Source organism: Cyprinus carpio, chromosome A12 (assembly GCF_018340385.1).
Source record: "Cyprinus carpio isolate SPL01 chromosome A12, ASM1834038v1, whole genome shotgun sequence".
In the NCBI taxonomy this organism is placed as follows: Eukaryota; Metazoa; Chordata; class Actinopteri; order Cypriniformes; family Cyprinidae; genus Cyprinus; species Cyprinus carpio.
In genome coordinates, this window is record NC_056583.1 from 11,044,646 (window position 1) to 11,064,242 (window position 19,597).

Genomic DNA, 19,597 nt, shown 5'->3' on the forward strand with positions numbered 1-19,597 from the left:
GACTCGTGCATGTCATCATATAATTAGTGTGTGTGTGTGTGTGTGGGGGTGGGGGGGGTTCATAGTTCAGTGGTGCCTGGGGAAGAAGAGGGGAGGGGGGGCAGGTTCGGGAGGGAGTTCAGCTTCCTGACAGCCTGGTGGATGAAGCTGTCCTTCAGTCTGCTGGTCCTGGCCTGGAGACTCCGCAGTCTCCTCCCTGATGGTAGCAGGCTGAAGAAGCTGTGTGATGGGTGAGTGGGAGTGGGATCACCTGTGATGCAGAGGGCTTTGCGGGTGAGACGTGTTCCATAAATGTCACTGGAGGGAGGGTAGAGAGACACCAATGATCTTCTCAGCTGCTCTCACTATGCGTTGTAGAGTCTTTCGGCAGGACGCGTTGCAGGCGCCATACCACACAGTGATGCAGCTCGTCAGGATGCTCTCGATGGTGCCTCTGTAGAATGTGTACATGATGGGGGGTGGGGCTCTGGCTCTCCTCAGTTTTGCGGAGGAAAGTAGAGACGCTGCTGTGATTTCTTGGCCAGTGCTGGCAGTGTTGTCGGTCCCAGGAGAGGTCCTCTGTGATGTGCACACCCAGGAACTTGGTGCTGCTCACTCTCTCCACAGTCGCACCGTTGATGGTCAGAGGAACGTGCTGAGTGTGTGCTCTCCTGAAGTCTACAACAATCTCCTTCGTCTTCTCCCACGTTCAGAGAGAGATTGTTGTCACTGCACCACCCGGCCAGGCGGCTCACCTCGCGCCTGTAGTTTGTCTCATCTCTTTTGCTAATGAGACCCACCACAGTCGTGTCATCCGCAAACTTAATGAAGAGGTTGGAGCTGTGTGACGGTGTGCAGTCATGGGTCAGCAGAGTGAAGAGGAGGGGGCTCAGCACACATCCTTGGGGGGCCCCAGTGTTCAGTGTGATGGTGCTGGATATGTTTGCTGCCGACCCGTACTGCCTGAGGTCTTCCAGTCAGAAAGTCCAACAGCCAGTTGCACAGCGAAGTGTTGAGCCCCAGCTCGACCAGTTTGTGAATGAGCTGTTTGAGGGATGATTGTGTTGAATGCTGAACTGAAGTCTATGAACAGCATTCTGACATAAGAGTCCTTTTTATTCAGATGGGTGAGTGCTGAGTGGACGGCAGTGGAGATGGCATCATCGGTCGACCTGTTGGACCGATATGCAAACTGGAAGGGGTCCAGGGAGGGGGGGGAGGGCAGACTTGATGTGGTGCATGACTAGCCGTTCAAAGCACTTCATGAGGATGGGGGTAAGTGCAACAGGACGGTAGTCATTGAAGCAGGATGGAGATGGCTTCTTCGGGACTGGGATGATAGTGGTAGTTTTAAAGCATGTGGGAATAACAGCCCGACTCAGTGAGATGTTAAAAATGTCTGTGAAGACATCAGTGAGTTCTGCTGCACAGTCTTTCAGTACACGCCCAGGGATGTTGTCAGGACCCGGAGCTTTGCGGGGCATTGATCCTGCTGAAGGATCTCCTCACACTGTCAGGGGTCAGAGTCATCACCTGGTCGCCGGGAGGAGGTGGAGTCTTCTGTGCAGTGGTGCTGTTTTGTTGCTCAAAGCGAGCGAAGAAGGTGTTCAGCTCGTTCAGCAGAGAGATGTTGTTGTCACAGGTCCGTGGTGGGGGCTTGTAGTCCCGTAATGGTCTGTATTCCCTGCCACAGGCTCCTAGTGTCTCTGCTGTCGCTGAATTGGTGAGCTATCCTCCTGGAGTGCTGTCTCTTAGCCTCTCTGATGCCGCGGACAGGTTGGCCCTAGCTGTTCTCAGGCCCACCTCATCTCCAGCTCTGAAGGCAGCATTCCGTGTCTTCAGGAGTCTGTAGACCTCCCCCGTCATCCCATGGCTTCCGGTTGGCCCGGACAGTGATAGTTTTTGTGATCGTTACATCATCAATACACTTATTGATGTAGGCAGTAACAGTCTCTGAGTACTCCTGGAGGTCAGTGGTGTTATTGCATGTGGCAGCCTGTTTAAACATGTCCCAGGCAGTTGTGTTGAAGCAGTCCTGAAGAATCTCTGATGATCCTTCTGGCCACACTTTAATCTGTTTGGTAAAACTGGTTTGGCGACTTTAATGAGTGGTCTGTATGCAGGCATTAGCATAACAGTGATGTGATCTGAGGCTCCGAGGTGGGGGAGGGGGGGCTTTGTAAGCTCCTCTCTGTGTGGTGTAAACAAAAAGTCCAAAATGTTATTACCTCGTGTTGGAAAGTTGATGTGCTGGTGTATTTTTGGAAACACACTCTTAAGGTCAGCATGGTTTGAAATCCCAGCTATGATGAGAAAAGCATCCGGGTGTGCTGTCTGCTGCTCACTGATGTGTTGGTACAGTTCATTAAGTGCGTCGTTCCTGTTGCTGGTGATGTTGAATGGGGGAATGTACACTGAAATGAGCAGTATAGCAGTATATTCCCTCGGCATATACTGACTCATTGCTCACCTTCCCCTCTTCTCAATGTCATTCATAATCATGTTAACCAAATAATACAAATTAGCTTATAAAACCAAACAGAATAGCTAAAAAAGAGAATATATATGGGAGAGGGACATCCCAGTGGATCACAGTGAAGTCATAAAACATCTTCAAGCACATGGCTCACAGAAGGTTGCTGTTTTAATTAGGTTTAAAGAATCCCTTAAAACCCTGTTTATCTATATTATCTAATTATCTAATATTATTATTATGGTTGTTATAATCGTGAATAAATCTAAAGCTTTTGAGACTATTATTTTGTGTTATTGAGTTTGTCATGAAGATGTGACCATTTCTTCCTTTTATGCAGGCTTACTAAATAATCTTGATATTAAAAAAGGGAGGGGGGTGCCCTTTTTCAGTTTCAGCACATGCCCCTCAAAAGGTCTGTGCACAGCCCTGGCTCCAATCATCAGAGCCATTCCAAAGAAAGTCAAAGAAACAAATAAAGTCCTCAAACTCTTCATTCAGCATGTACTGTAATAATTTCTTCTTTTAAAAATACTTGTGTTTCAGTTATTCCTGATGGATAAACTCCCCCTACATTTTCTTTTTGTCATATATCCCGTTTCACTCGAAAAATGCAAGTAAAATAGATTGCATACAGCAATGCACACAATTCATTTCAAATTCATGTTATGGCGACCCACAAACCATTTTTTAATTTTGTCTGTAGTTTGATGCAGCTATAATGCAACAGAACTCTCATGCTTATTAGTTTACAATTAGTAATGCATAAAAAGACAACAAACACAAAAGTTCTGTCTCCTAAAAGCTTATCAAGTGCAAAACTTGCCGGCAGCTATCACCTCCTCAGTCTGGCTGCTAGGTTAACAAGAAACGGTTCAATTAATCACGATAACCATCATGCATGTTGAAGAGCTTAAGTCACCACGCTGAGAGGCACATTAGCATGGGCCAGATACAAGCAGCACCTGCGTTTACTCTTTATCTCCTCACACCTTTTGAAGGAGGGCCTGGGGAAAGGCAGAACAGCCAGCCCTGCTTTGATAAGAGCAGAAGCACCAAGCTGCTTCTCTGATGAGCGCAGGTCTGTTCAAGCGCAGAGCATTCCTGGAGGGCCTCAGCATGGTATAGGCCTCTGAAGTCCGACTTCATCTGAATAATGTCAGATAAGCAGCTGCTACTCACCAGAAGCAACTGTTGCATTGGTTCCTTGTGCTGTGTACAATCTGTTGCCCTCTACTTCACCCTCACTGTATAGCTGTCATTGTGCAAGACAACACAAAGTCAGTGATGCTACAGAGAGAAAACAGCCAAGTCATAAACATAACAACTTAAAGATCTTGTTCGTACTAGATGGTGTTGAGAGATGGGATGAGAACATGCAGTGAGCAAGACTCCAAACCACACAAACAATGCAAAGAAGAAGCCCATATTTCAAACAATATGCTACAAATATTTTGTACATTTCACCTGACAACAATTTACTTTGTGTGTGAAGTAAATAGCTTTTATTTTCTTGCACAATTACAGTATATAATGATTGCATCTTGAAATATCTGGATAAATACAGTATCTAGATATTTATGTCTTGAAATACATGCACTGATATTAAAACTGAGGCAGATACCAATAAGCTGATCATTATTTTCTTGTTATGGTGAATAACCAATAAATGACCAATTTTAAATTCTTTACTATTATGTAAAATAATAGTTTATTATTATATAAAATAAAACACTAAACACTAAAATCAATTTATTTAAAATGTTACCACTTAATTAAGGTAGGTATCACAACATTATAATGTATAGTATGAAAAATGGATATTCATTTTAGGATTGCATGTTAAAATAATTAATTTAATAAATCATTAAATTTTTTTTTTTTTAAAGATTAACTTTAAGTAAGAATTAGATTGTGGCAAAGGTAATCTACATAAAAAAAAGAGGAAATGAGAATATACATTAAATATCCAATATCGGCCAATACTGATTTATTAGTACATTATTAAACGATAACTCATATACTACAGGCAAATCTGGAAATATACACTTTCAAAAGTCTTTCAAAAGTTTGGGTTAGAATAACTTAAATCAATGCATGGTAGCAAGATAAAATTCTAATTTATTCATTGTATTAAACCGTTTAACTAGCAACATTATTTTGATATATATTATTATACTAACTTAATACTATAAACCCACTGCGCAATTTTAAGTTACTACAATATTTTTTTTTTTTTTTTTTTTTTTTTTTTTTTTTTTTTTTTTTTTTTACGAAAGTCATTAAACCCAGAATTTTGAATTTAGAAAATTCTGTGTTTGATGACTTTTTTTTTTTTTTTTAGTGAGAGTAAAGACCTGCTAGTGTTTATTGCTGTTATGTTTACCATTTGAAAGAGTTTCTGTAAGCACTAGACAGACCAATATTGTTCAATAGCTGAAGATCAGGAATGTCCAAACCTACAGAGTTTAGCTCCAACTCTAATTAAAGAGCAAATAAAGGTTTTCATACTCATTAGAAACTTGAGAAGCTTGTAGTTGTTAGAGTTGTTTGTAGCTAAACTCTGATGGATCTTGGTCCTCCAGGAGCAGGATAGACAGACCTGCTCTAGATCTAAAATAAATGAAAATTTTATGTCGGTTCAATTTTTTTTTATGATGGTTTTATGTTGGTTCAACTCTTTTTTTTATGTAAAAGACCCTAAGTTGTTAAGATGACAACTTGAATTTACTTAGTAAAGAATAGAATGTATATATGAATAAATAGAATGTAATAGATAGGAAAGAATGTTGAATGAACTCATATATTTGTGTACTTATAACAAAGGTTTTCTCATTTATTTTACATAAAAATGCTTCAAGCTGAATTTACTTGGGTCATGAAATAGAAAAGCAATTTAAGTGATTTGGCAAATTTCAGATATCAGTGATTTGCTGAAATAATTGCTTAATTTCTAGGGGTGCACAATAAATATCGGCCAATAATTAATGTGCATCTCGTCAGTAAAGCCGGTTCTCTAATCAGCGGTAAATTCCATCAGGTGCGTGATTTCACATAGAACAGCTGTTACTACACAGAGCCGTTGTTAACTGACAAGCTGCGCAAATCCACGCTGATAATGAACTTGGATTTGCGCAGCTTGTCAGTTAACAATGGCTCTGTGTAGTAACAGCTGATGCGCACTAATTATCGGCTGATATTTATCGTGCGCCCCTACTTATTTCATATTTCACATGCAAAAATGTTAAAATTAACACAGATTCGAAGCTAGGATTATTTAGCTAGGAGCCAAAATGTGATGTCTGTTAATCAAAGAACAAAAGAAAGAAAGAAAAAAAAAAAATTTTGACCAATAACTGATAATTCTTTGTCTTTGAATGCCAAAAAACACAGCATCTTCTCGACATGATGTAAACACACTAACTAACAGAGGTTTGTTTGTGGGCAGGTCAGAGTGTTTGTATTTCACAGGAAGGCAGGGATTATGCAGATAAGTTACCTTGTGACATATTTTTTTGGATCCCACTTTTTTTGAGAGACAATATCTTTATTTATCATGCACTTTTTTGATTAACAACTTTGCAGACTGTTTACATTGAATGATAGCTACGTTACAAACTCCAAAACAAAAAGATATTTTTCGAAACCCCATATGACCTGCTCTTTAATTTATCAGCAAATTTTCTTATTTGGTCAATAACGATAACAGTAAAAATGTACATTTACTGGCTGATACCGATATGGTGGCAGATATGGTGCATCCCTAAAAAACAGAGGAAATCAATAACTTTTGTAGCTTTAAGGATTTATCTATATTTAATCTTATTTAATTTATTGTTTGATAACTTTATTAAATTTCTGTTTATTTCATACTTGTTGAAGGGCACAGGTAGCTAAATATGACATTTATTATGATGGGTTTATGTGAAGTTCACTTAAATTAGAAGTTATTTTTCTAATAAGTCTAATAAATGTTAAAATTGATAGCTCTCAATTATACTGTAATGTTGAATAGCTATAATCAATGGTTAAATATTAGAAAGAAAAAAATTATTTCATAGAAACATCAGTAGTATTGTAATCAGTGATACTCACCTTCAGTCATAAAAAAAGATGCCATTAAACAAATATAAAAAATATACTTTCTTTATGTTGTTTCTACATTAATTTAAAGATTTAAATGTGAAATTATTGCAATATAGAAGTATATTAAAAACGTTAATGTTAGACGGAATCAATCACGATTAATCGCGATTACAGGAAAAAATGTGATTAATTAGTTGATTTATTTTTATCGATTGACAGCACCAACTATAATTGCACATCAGGAAACATTATAAAATAACTGTAAAAAAGCATTTCTTGAACATTTTGAAAAATGTGATGCAAAAATAGTGCATTTATAATTTAAGTAAATCCAACACATTATTTTTACCAATGAAGATTTTATGATTAATACTCGTTTAAAGTTTTATATCCTATTAATAGATGTTTTTTTATCAATTCAGAGTTGTCAGAGCTGGCATCATGCAGAAGAATAGTGTAGTGTTTAAAAAATCCTGTTACACTACTTCTGTAACAGCTCAGACAAAAGAGTTTTCATTCTGATGTCTTTATTCACCTGTCTCGCCTTGTGCTTTTTATTTGAGATTGAACCTCACTGAGATAACGGCTTGAGTAATGATGGGCAAATGTAGTCCACCCTCTGCCCTTTTTACTCGCCTGTCTGATTCTCTCTCTCTCTGGTGGCACAGCAGGACCGAATTACAAATTAGTGCCGGCATCACACTCTGACTGTCAGTGGAGATCTCGAGGTCCACCATAGCCAAGAACTAGAGCGCCCGCTCTGTCGCCGGAGGGGCGCATCTGTGGAGATGTCGGAGGATGGCTTGACAGCAAATGAAAAATAACCACAGGCAATAAAAGCCATCGCTGTCCAGGGGCTCCCACCGAGGTATCTGGTGTACACCTGCCCGGCCTCTCCATCTTCAGGCACGACGGCAGTGCAATAACGGACATGACTTGAGCCGAGAGTTATGAGGTCCCTTTTTAACCTGCGGGCGATGATTAAAATGTTCATTAACACCGTTCATTAACAGGTGATCAGGTACGTCATCCCCCTTGCCGAAGACCACCTGGCCCCACCTACGCCGCCGCTCATCTCCGCTCTGCTGTGAACGCACCCCTCTGATTAATAAAGACCAAGCTCTCTCACACACAATGGGGAGCCGCATTAAGTCAAAGTAAACACAATAACCCACATTACCCACACACGGCTGCACACTCATCTACACCTCTCTACCAAAGCAGAGGCGCGAACAACAAAACGGCTTCACTTCCCAACAGGGAAGAGTAAATACAATCCGCCGTGTAATGAATTTGAAACATGAAATTATTAACGCTTTTCTGGCTGCACTAGTGAAGAATGGCCTTCACTGACTCATTAACTGTGGCTGTCATTGGAGACAGGCGAAAGCCCGGCACGTTTATTCATTTTTAAATAGCACCCAGATCCATTTCCTGAGCTAAGATTCATGTAGCCTGTCAGAGGCTCTGTAATGAATGCATAACAAGTCAAAGAGGGGTGATGAAGCAAGGATTCCATTGCAATTTGAGTGCCAAAATCTCATACTGTGATAGACCTGGGCAGCATATGAATAGTTTGAGAGTGTACACTACAATTGATGAAGAACTAACTACTTACTGTGAAGTATACACCGAAAAAAAAAAAGATTAAAAATTATCAGGCTACAAAAGATTGAATTTACAAGCAATCTGTTTATCAACTTGTTTTCTTTCAATTAGCACAGGTTTGGTATTTTTAAAAGGCCGATCACTTTTGACTGCAAACACCAAATTAGGTAAAGGATTTCAGCACAGTATAATTTAACCACAAGAAACAACTTTCAAAGTGCATTTAAAAACATTTATGTAAATTAAAGTGATATTAATTTAGTGTGGTTAATTACATATCTACATACTGAAAGAAAAAAAAATACACAATTAATCATGCCCCCCAACTCATACATTACCATTCAAATGTTTGAGGTTGGTAAAATTTTAAAATGTTTTTGAAAGAAGTCTCTAAAGCTAACAAAGGCTGCATTTATTGGATAAAAAATACAGTAAAAACAGTAATATTGTGAAATATTATTACAATTTTAATACATTTTGAAATGTCATTTATTCCAGTGAAGGCAAAGCGGAATTTTCAGCAGCCATTACTCCAGTTTTCACACGATCCTTCAGAAATCATACTAATATGCTCATTTGGTGCACAAGAAATATTAACATTAATTTTTATTACCAATGTTGAAAACGGCTGTTGCTTAATTGTTTTCTTTTTTTTTTCTTTAAAAATAAAAATTTAAAAAGAACAACAATGTAAATGTCATTACTCTCACTTTTGATCATTGTCCTTGCTGAATATAAGTATAAATGTCTTAAAAAAAAAAAAAAGTTGCAAAAGTCCCTAATAAGGGGCTCTTGTGTTCAAAAAAAGCTAGACTAACAGAATGGAAAAGTATGAAACAATTTTTTAACTTTTCTGAAATGATGCCAACTGTCAGCTAAAAAAAAAAAAAAAAAAAAAACAGCACAGTGTTAGAATGCTAATTAGAGAACGACTGCTAAAAATATTTATATATATAAAAAAAAAAGGGCAAGGGATCTAGATCAAACTGCTGACCACAATAATCGACTAGTTGGTTGTTGGACAACTAGTCAAGCACTGTGACCCATTCCTGTAGATTCTTATTTCACCCTACACAGACAAAGATTTATTTATTGTAACGAGCCGCAGAACTACAATCCATCATCTGAGACAAATGTAGGGTTCTCTCAGCCCAGAACATACCACAACCCATTACACCCACATTTCACCAGAAATAAAAAGAGAAAACCCCAAAAAAAAACGAAAAACCCCAGCTGTTTCTGCTCTCTTTGCAGCCTCTGCAAGTGTCAAGACACTTAACCTCTCTTCATTTGCATGATTTCCTGTTCACTTCCAATGCCTAATAAAAGGATATTTGATATGGGAATGAAAAAGATTCTTTAATTTCACATTTTGGTGGAGCGAGGCATTTATCTAATTGCATGCTCTAATCAAACACTTGCAATAACCTGATAGCAGTTCAACATTAGGGAGTCACAAGGAATTCTTTTTAAAAATATCATGATCTCAGAAGCGTGGGTTCACCTAAGATCACATCGGGAGCACACTATCATTAAAGCTAAACTTTCAAAAGAGCTCATATCATGTGCGCACAGTCTGACAGGACATGAAAAAGTCTTGTATTGTGTGCTTGTGTATCAGTTTGATGTGTCCCTACCATCCTTTTCAGTTGCTGTTCAACATCAAAGTCAGAGTACAGTACGGACACATCATTAGCCCAGAAGACATGGAGGGAGGAATCATTTAAGCCCTGTTTACTACAATCTAGTGAGCTGCAATGCTGTATACAGCCTACACAGACCAGCATCCTAACAGTCACAGAACCTCACATCTGAGTGCTCTACATAGGCAGTGATCCATATGAATAGTGTAGACTTAAATAGTTTGATGCTAGTACTATGCAAAGTTATGATAGCTCAGTAATAAGCATTACAACAAATCAAACACCTGAAAATGAAAATTCAGTCATTATTTACTTAAAACAGTATGCTGTATTAAAACAAAAAACAAAAAATTTTCATATTAGAGTAACCAAGTATGGAAGCTTTTTTCCACCACAGGACAAATAAATGAAAGAGGTAACTGCAACTTTTTATCAATTATACTTTTTACAATTCAGACTTTTTCCTCACAATTCAGAACTGCAAATATAAAGTCGAAAATATAAAGAGATATAAATGCAGAATTGCGCGATTGCAAGATATCAACACATTATTTAGAGATGAAGGCAGAAGTGTGAGATATAAACTTGCGACTGCGAGGAAAAAAAGAATTGTGATATAAAAAGTCACAATTACCTTTTTTTACTTTTTGTTTTGTGGTGAAAACAAAAAAAACTGAATTGAGAAATTTCTACTTGGAATTACTGAAGTCATTCAGAAATTGACTTTCACAAATTTCACAAAAAAAGAAAAACTGCAAAAAAAAACACAACAAAACAAAATTTATTAGATACATGTTTTGATAATTAAATTAATTTTAAAAGAAATTAATAGTTTAATTAAATTAAATTTTCACAAACATTTGAAAAATCATTTGTTTACACTGAACTACTTTAATCGAGTTCACTTGAGCTGGTCACAATGCATTCTGGGAATGCATCTTCTGTGAAGGATACATGCAATGCTATGATAAAATGTGTCTAAAACATAACATTTGGTTAAAGGCAAGGAACTACAATGCCTAACATCAAGTTGGGAGCACATCTTCAATGCTTTAAAATGCAGCCTCCATAGGCAGCTCACTAGGTTTTTGAATAGAGCATTAGACTCGCATGTAGTCACCTCTATTATTCTAGTATTATTTCTTGCAACCATGGAGAGAGAGAGTAAGCCAGAGAGAAAGCAAATGGGGAAATATGCATCAATAGAGCTGTTGGTGCATTATGGTGGAGCCATAATAGAGCAGGCACACGTAGCATGATCCAGCAGTATAAAACTCTTTATTAGGCATCCGTTGGGGGTTTCTCTGAGGCTTACTCTCCTGTGGGACCTCACTTCCACACACAGATCTGACTGATACTGTAATACCGCAACGCAATGACGAGCTGTAAGAGCTGCAACTACTGATCTGTGAAGATGAGCATGTTTGTCAAATCCATTAAAGAGATATAAAGCGCAATCATAAAGGTTCACAACCAGTTGGTGATGGGTGTGCATCGCCCAGTTAGCTGGATTTATAGGAGGGCTGAGACGTAAACAACCCAAAAGGAATTTTGAAAAACGCTTCGCATTTCAGCTCCTGTAAGGCACACTTTTACTTTGCATATAAGAGCGTGCTACCACACTGAATTTACTGCATGGAAAAATCTTACAATATTCATCTGATGCAAGCTGTTGATGAAATGATGTAGAGATAATTGAAATTACCACCAAATCGCAGAAAAAACTGTGAAATTATAGACACAGGCTGTTCAAACATATGACAGCATCCCACTGAGGGTTGTCATGTCATTCATCACACACATGCTAATAGTCTGCAGAAGCGAAAAAACAACTGCAATCCAATATTTCAAAAAAAATTTTAATTAGGAAAATTTTGGGACCCTTCTAAGCCCTCCAGGGGCTTGGGATGTCTGCACATCCAACGCATCACTGCACAGATAACTGTTTTTTGGTTTTTTTTTACACAAAAATATAATTAACAGTCTTTTTCCCCACAAAATCTTTCATGTTAATGTGTCTGACTTTGATAAGGTGGTTTTTATTAGGTTACAAGTTTTAAAAGTTTTAAAGCTACTATCCACCAAAAGTATATGAAAATGGCTGTATGTTATGAATTGGCCACATTTCATCAAACATGCTATCGTATGAGAGCACTGCCTTACCGTCATTGCCTTGGCTGCCTTCCCTTTTCAGCATTTGGACAGCTCCAACATATTTCTTCAGCTGGACCTTCAGAACCTCATTTTCCCTAAAATAATAAAAATAAAAATTATAAAAGAAATCAAATGGGCATAAAAGCTGCTGAGTTCAAAAAGAAGATATTTTATATTTATAAACATGTTAATTTAACATAAAATTAAAAAAATGAGCAGGCTCTCAGAGAACAATAAATAAAGGCAAAGATAAACATGCAATTAATTGAAATTCTTAAATAGGTTACTTTTTTATTAAAGTTTGTTATAAGTTTGATCATGTTCTGTAATTGTTCATTGTTAATAAATTACTAAAAAAAGTGCCTGATAATTTGGAGTTTAGGCCTATTTATTAGGGATGTATCGATCAGCTTTCTTTTGTCTCTCCCACTCAAATTCAAATCAAAACCAAAACCATACCAACATCAAAATACAACAACAACAAAGACACACATATTCATTACTAAAGACCAAAATTAAATAAAAAAAAAAAAAAAAAAGAAAAAAAAAAAAGAAAAATATCAGCCCAGATTCCAACCCTAGAGATCACCTTGGCACATCCCTGCTATTTATGTTAAAAATGACTTCCAAATATAATGCTGAATGGCTCTAAATATTGATTTTATTCCCAGAAACTGAAAAATATTAAATTAATACAGTTAGCAGTATCGGCTTGTTGTATTCCTCATAAGTCAAGTCACTTGCGTCTGATAAATGAATAAATGTTAATGTTTTAGTATTGACATCAGTAATATTGTCCTTGACAGCAGTTGGTAATAAGACACTGTTAAACAAATATTATTTTAAAATCCTTTATGATGATTCTACACCAACTGGAGGATTCAGTGTTTAAATATGTTTATGATCATACATTTTTAATGTTAGGTGTGATAAACTGCACTTAACATGATTATTTGCTATTAAATCACAGAAAACCGTGAGATTTCAAAACAAATTTTTTTTTTACATTTTTATTGCTTCACAGCCGTGCTTTAAATATAATTTCCCCATTTTTTGTAATAACAGTGCTTTCTCTTTTCATGCTCTTTGAGTTTGGAATTGCAAAATGTACTCAAACTGGATGTAGTTCCACCCTTGAATACTTTTAAATGTCTTTTGCAAACTCTTTTATTGGAGATTTGGAGATGTTTCTTCACTTGTTAGTGACTGAGCATTTGTAATGTTGTTTTATGATTTGTCTTGTGTGAAACTTTATGTGCTGCCGTCTTGACCAGGTCTCTCTGGAAGAAGAGATTTTAATATCTCAATGAGATTTTCCTAGCTAAATAAAGGAAACAAATAAAAATAAATAAACCGCTGCATCTTCCATAACATTAAACAGAACTGCACCGCTGAAACTAATTTAATCCAGTTTGACATTACAGAAAAATAATGCATAAAGGATTACTAACATCATCTTACACTATCCTGACATTCAGGATGTTTGTGCAGTATGCACGAGGAGCCCACTGAGAGACTACCACAGCAAGCCCCCCCACTGAATTCAATTCCAAGAACTGCTTTACTCAAAGTGTAATAAGGCTGTTCTGGGGAGTGAGGTGTGTGCGTGTGCGTGTGTGTGTGTGTGTGTGTGTGTGTGTGTGTGTGTGTGTGTGTGCGTGCGTGTGTGAGCTTGCTTACAAGGCTTGTTACTGGTGGTTTGGGAAAATCAATCAGAATCAATCCAGGTTGTGTTACTGTGAAAAACATCCCTTCCTATTCCTCCAGGACGCCTTTTGTAACTCGCTTATCACTGCCCATTTCATACCCTACAATAGAGGGAGAGAATGAAGGAGATTCAAAGGCGTCTGGCAGGCTCTCAAAGGAGGGGACTCGGTCGTTTTTCGCACTGGCGAGCTGCGCACGATTCCGCGGCGATTTAATTAAAGTTAATAAGTGACAGCTTCTCTATAGGGAGGACTCGGCAAGTCAGGTGTGCCACATTGATCTCTTCCATTGCCCCTGCAGAGCGAGTCACAGTATGCACACATGCTAGTGTATTCATATTAGAAGACTAACATCTAGCACAAGAGGGGGACTGCTGGTGTCCCTCTGAAGGGCTTATAGGTCATTCAGTGGTCTACTTAATGAGTGCCACCTTGAACATTAAAATAATGTCATTCTCTTCAAAGTAATAGTTGCATTAGTCTGAAAGTTCTAGAATTAATGCAAAAAGGCCACTGTTCTTAATACACCAGGTCAGTGTTTTCTCACTTTAAAGCCTTGTAACAATTAATACCTGAAATAGGTCTTTCTTTTTGTATTCAAAAACACTCTGCTATGTGCTCTATACATGTACTCATGAGCACCAAGAAGAGAAAGTTATTTTAAAAACCATTCTTCCACAATGAACCACCTAAATGTCAATGTAGTAGAAAAATTGGATCATAGAAAAACTATAAGAAGCATGAGCTACGAAGGATTTGCTAGACAATCTTCTGGTTGCAGAACTCAAAGTTCGACAGATGCCCATAATTCCCAATAATTCATAAAATTCAATCATTCAATTCATCATACATTTCTATAATGTATTCTATAAATTTAATAATTTGTTTATTACGTATTTTGGCTTATTTAACTTTCTGATGCATAATTTATAAAAATCACATCAAAATATAATCTTTATATATATGTATTATATATATAATCTGCATAATATTATTTAATTAAAATTTCCTCTGCATCAAGAAAATTTAGTCTTTATTTCATTTAATAGTTATTTATTTACTTTATTAATTAAGTCACATGAATATGAAATAAACTGCCTAATGAAGATATGCACTTCTGATTAATTTACAATAAATGCATCATTAATATTTGAACAAAAGTGTTCCTTATGATCTAGTTCTATTGAAAATATTTGTATTAAATCATAAAAATAATAATTAAAAAAACCTATTAAAATAAACCACTGTAAAGTAAAACCCTTATTAATGAAGTAGTTTGGAAATCCCTGCTCTAGAGGTATGTGGTGCCTCGCCAACTTAAATCAACCTTGCTGAATGCAAAATTATATTTTGCAGAAATCCACAGATGCTCCTTCTGCACAGCAAATATACGGCCTAGACATGACTATGCATGACAGCAGTCTCGCTGCCCTTCCCAGAACCTATTTCCATCTCCCTAAGGCTACAGGTAAATAAAATGTCAAACACAGAACCGGCATTATGCAGCAGCTGCTATTATCTTAAGTGTTACAAAATGTGACGATTACTGAGCCAAAACAGAGTTCAAATACAATTCAATGCCAATCAGAAGAGAACATTCTCCAAGACTAAACCAAATGGAAGATACAATACAGCTGGCTGGCGGCCCCTTCAGAATCAGATACATGACTTGTAAACAAGACCAACCCTGTGTCAGTTTGTCTAAACAGGCTGATGAAGAGCAAGTGGAGGGATGCACCATCCAGGCATGATGCAGATGTCACCAGCATGATACCGAGTGTGGTATTCTCCCCCCATAATCCTCTCTTTGACACAGCGTCATACTGACAATCCTGCCTCCTGCTCTCGGCCGCTGTCCTCCTACTGAGCTAAATTAACTTGTTCATTCACTCCCCACATTATCCCCCTGAGGAACCACTACATGAGAGTTGATGAAATGCTCACAAAAGCAAGATGTCTCTTCCAATAATGCAGCAGCACTTCAGAAAGACAAAAACCCTGGCAGCTCTGCAGCATTCTGTAAAGTATTATTCTGACTGTCAGACGCTGCCACAACCATCCCTTCGTCTGCTTCTGCTCGTCCGGCTGAACCTGGACGTGACGGCGTGGGAGAGCTTTGTGTTGACTGTAGCCTGAGTGTGAGTATGAGAGCATTTTGGCCTCTTGCTGTATGGATCCTGCTTCTTAAATACTGCCCACTGAGCCAGGCTGAATCAATGGAGCTAAGCCCAAGAGCACGGCTCATAGGTGCTTCCTCTGAGCACACAGCCGCACCGAGCATTTCCACACCTTATTTTTAGTCTCTATTGACCGGGACAGATTAGGTTCGAGACAGAAAAACCGACTGGACTCTTAACATTTGAGTTTGCAAGACTCTGAGACAGGAAGCAACGAGACAGGAAAACATGTTTACTTAAGTAGTGGTAATCAATTTGATGACGCTCATCCTTGAAGTGAATTAATACACAAAATGTTTAATGGTTTTCTGATCATCTTATAGTGAATAAACTGCATCAGTGTTTAACATTTGTCATTCTTTTTGGTTAGTCTCAGCGAGACCTTGTCTGACATTGATTTGTACCACAGGCATTTTAAAATGCTTCGACAAAGAGTTATAAGCCTTACTTAAAAGACCACAACACAAAATATTATCACCACATTTGATTTGACCATGAAGAAAGAATTTTAAAAAATGTTGTAAAAAAGAAAAAATAAGGTATATAAGATATAAGTACTACACAAGGACTGCAAATAATGTATTCTACCATTTAAAAGTTGGTGGTCAGTATATATGTATATATATATATATATATATACATACACACACACACACACACAGTTACAAAACATTTGTTTCAAATAAATTTTTAACTTTCTATTCATCAATGAATTCAAACAAAGTATCATGATTTCAAAAATTAATAATAGTACTGTTTTCAACATTGATAATAATATATGTTAATATGTTTTGCACCAAATAATCATATTAGAATGATTTCTGAAGGATTATGTGACACTGAATTAATGGCTAGTCAATGGTTCAGTTAAAATCACATTTTAAATGTAAGTTGTACTGAAATAGAAAACAGTATAAATTGAAACACAATTTCACAATTATGGTTGTTTTTACTGTATTTATGCTCAAATAAGTGCAGCCTCAGGGAGCATAAGACACCTCTTAAAAAACATCAGAAAATCCTAAACCCCCTCATTTCATATTAAGCAATGCTAACATTAGCCAGCAATTAACCTGTAGCTAGCCTCTAACAGGTATATATCTATCTTCTTTAGGATCATGATACATACATTAACCAACATAAAGTGAGTAGCCTCATATATGGTTGTTTGACAACCTCAAAGCTCAAGTCTTTGAAGTTTGTGACATCGAATGTATGATTTTTTTTTGTTGTTGTTGCAAGCTGCAAGTTAGTGAGATAAATTAAAAAAGGTCCATAAAATAAATGCTCGGCTACATTGTACATTTGGTCAGATGAAAAATCACAATAAGCACAAATTTTTCAATTATTTCTTTGATATTGTTCAGCATAGATATTGTTGTGCAATTTAATTTTTTTAACTAAAAAAAAAAAGGATCTACAGTGCTTCACATGTAGGTCAGATAGCTGTTTTTCCTGTCTAAGTAGGTGGTGTTTTGGTTTAAAATGCATTGTGGACTAGACTGAGAGTCGGTCTCAAGTGAGACTGTTCGATTAGTTTCTAGTGACATTACCTCATGAGAGCTTGGACTTTGGCTGCATGTCTCTCCTCTAGTTCAGTCAGTCTCTTCTTCAAGCTGTCCACCTCCTGTCTGAGCCCAGCAGAGTGCTCCATCTCTCCATCCAGGAGACTGCGCAGAGACCTGTGCCAAAGAGCATAACAACAGTAAGACACACACACACACATCTGACCCATTTTCAATGACTAGAAGTGCACATGATAATTACCCATCTTGGCACTTTTCACAAATAGGGTACAAAAAAGGTTTCGACATTCATTGAAACTCAAGTTTTGTTTTGTTTCTTGTTTTTCAGTGAAATCTCAGTATTATATATTTAGGTTATGATGCAAGTTATTTTTTATTTTCTATTTCTATTTATCATATAGTTAAAAACCCTGATATACACAACCGTTCAAATATTTGGGGTTGGGAATGTTTCTAAAAGAATGCTCACCAAGAGTGTATTTATTTGATAAAAAATACCAAAAAAACATCAATCTTATAAAATATATTACAATTTAAAATAACTTTTTTCATTTTAATATATATTAAAATATCATTTATTCCTTTAATGACAAGCCACCGCTACAGTCTTTAGAAATCATTCTAATATGCTAACATGGCACTCAAGAAATATTTATTATTATGAGTTAAAAAACAGTTTTGTAAAAATAATTTTTCATTTTAATAAAAGTTCACTGTTACCTTTTGATCAAATCAATGCATCTTTGCAAAATAATAATAAAAATTTCTTTAAAAAAATAAAAAAAAATTACTGACACAAAACATTTAAAAAATAGTGTTCAGTTTGTCAGCAATACACATCCTATAAAATATTAATATCAACAAATTAAAAATTAAATAATCAAATAAAATACATGAAATTATCATTATTTTATAAATTATTATTCTAACAGATTTTAGTACAAGGAATTGAATATCAGTTCTAAAGATTATATTATAATTAATATACTGTATCGTTTTAAAAAAAAAATCGTTTGAATACAGTTAAGAAAGTCAACACCAAGGTGGGACATGCCAAAAAAAACATCTATGAAAACACAAGCAGAACAAATTTCTGAAAAAATCATTCAAATCACTCCCAACTAAAATAACTCTTTTTAAGAACAGATTTTCCATACAAATTTGTTAGGCTCATGTTTCAGAATAACGAAAACGATCTATGATCAGTAAAATCTTACGTGTTCTGCTCAGTGAGTTTTCATCTTTTCCTGTTCATCATGGCCACAATGGCTTGCCGCAGTTCAGCTAAGAAGAAAAAAAAAATTGATGTTACAAGGGTACCAAAACCTACTCAAAATGAACAATGGCTTTTGTCCTCACCCGACTCAGAAAAAAAACATGACTTCTGAACAATAAGACTCAATATCTCAGTGGGATTTAATGTCCCACACCTGTCTTCTTCATTCTTTCAATAAGGGTTACTGTTTTATACCACTGACATTTTTCATTTGTGTAGCACCACAGAACTAAAAAGAGAACTGTGCGAGGCTTAAAAATACCAGCTAGACTTTAATTTCTTTAAAATGAAGGTGACGTGAAAGGGTAAGGCATTTATAACACAGCCGTAAGGGGAGCCTCAGCAGATTTAGCCTCAAAACACATTAGCCTTGTGAAAACATAAAGCTCTGACTGGGAAGCATTATTACAGCATTTCAAAACATTATGGAAAAAATGGCAACAATCGGTTACAGTCTAATACAGACTGGTGAGCGAAAAGGAAAGAGAGAATCAGTTTCTTTGTTGTTTGCACTCTTAAAGCTGGATGACCTGGCACTGGGTAACCAAGATAACCCCAAAAACACGGCTCCAAAGACAAAGTCTGAAACGCTTCCTATCAGTCTGCTATTATCATTTAATGAATCTCAGAGGAACCGCAGGCTTGGACAGAGCCATATATATATGAACCTGGCTGGTCTGATCCACATTTAACAAGCTTAAAGTACTTTCAGCAAAAGAAAGTCAAAGATGTCTTGTGTTATTTTTTGAGGAACAACAAACATTGGTATCTTTGAACAGCTGATATAGCTCAATTACTGTCGCTCTAAGAGAAAGAGCTTATCAGACCACCAGAGATCAATTTGGCAGCCATATGCGTAATCAGAAACCGCTTCACTTATATGCAATGTCCCTTTCAAAACGAATTGCAGTAAATGGTTACAACAAAAGGATGACATTTGTTTTAAGGAGTCTTTTTTTCAGTCTGGTT

At 36.7% G+C, this 19,597-nt stretch overlaps 1 protein-coding gene across 3 annotated transcripts in view; it reads right to left on the bottom strand.

Annotated features, from left to right (window-relative positions):
* LOC109075612 (sorting nexin-29-like) overlaps positions 1 to 18,670 on the bottom strand; it is a 97,778-nt gene extending 79,108 nt beyond the window's left edge. The window contains exons 1-3 of one of the 3 annotated variants that reach the window (XM_042767497.1): positions 18,570 to 18,669; positions 17,380 to 17,508; positions 11,953 to 12,038 (exon numbers count right to left, since the gene is read on the bottom strand). In XM_042767497.1, the coding sequence (XP_042623431.1) occupies positions 11,953 to 12,038; positions 17,380 to 17,480 (187 nt within the window). In that variant the 5' untranslated portion in view covers positions 17,481 to 17,508; positions 18,570 to 18,669. Of the gene's footprint in view, positions 1 to 11,952; positions 12,039 to 17,379; positions 17,509 to 18,569 lie in introns of all 3 variants that reach the window. The other 2 variants (XM_042767495.1, XM_042767496.1) reach the window with 2 other exon arrangements.
* Between the last annotated feature and the right edge of the window lie 927 nt (positions 18,671 to 19,597).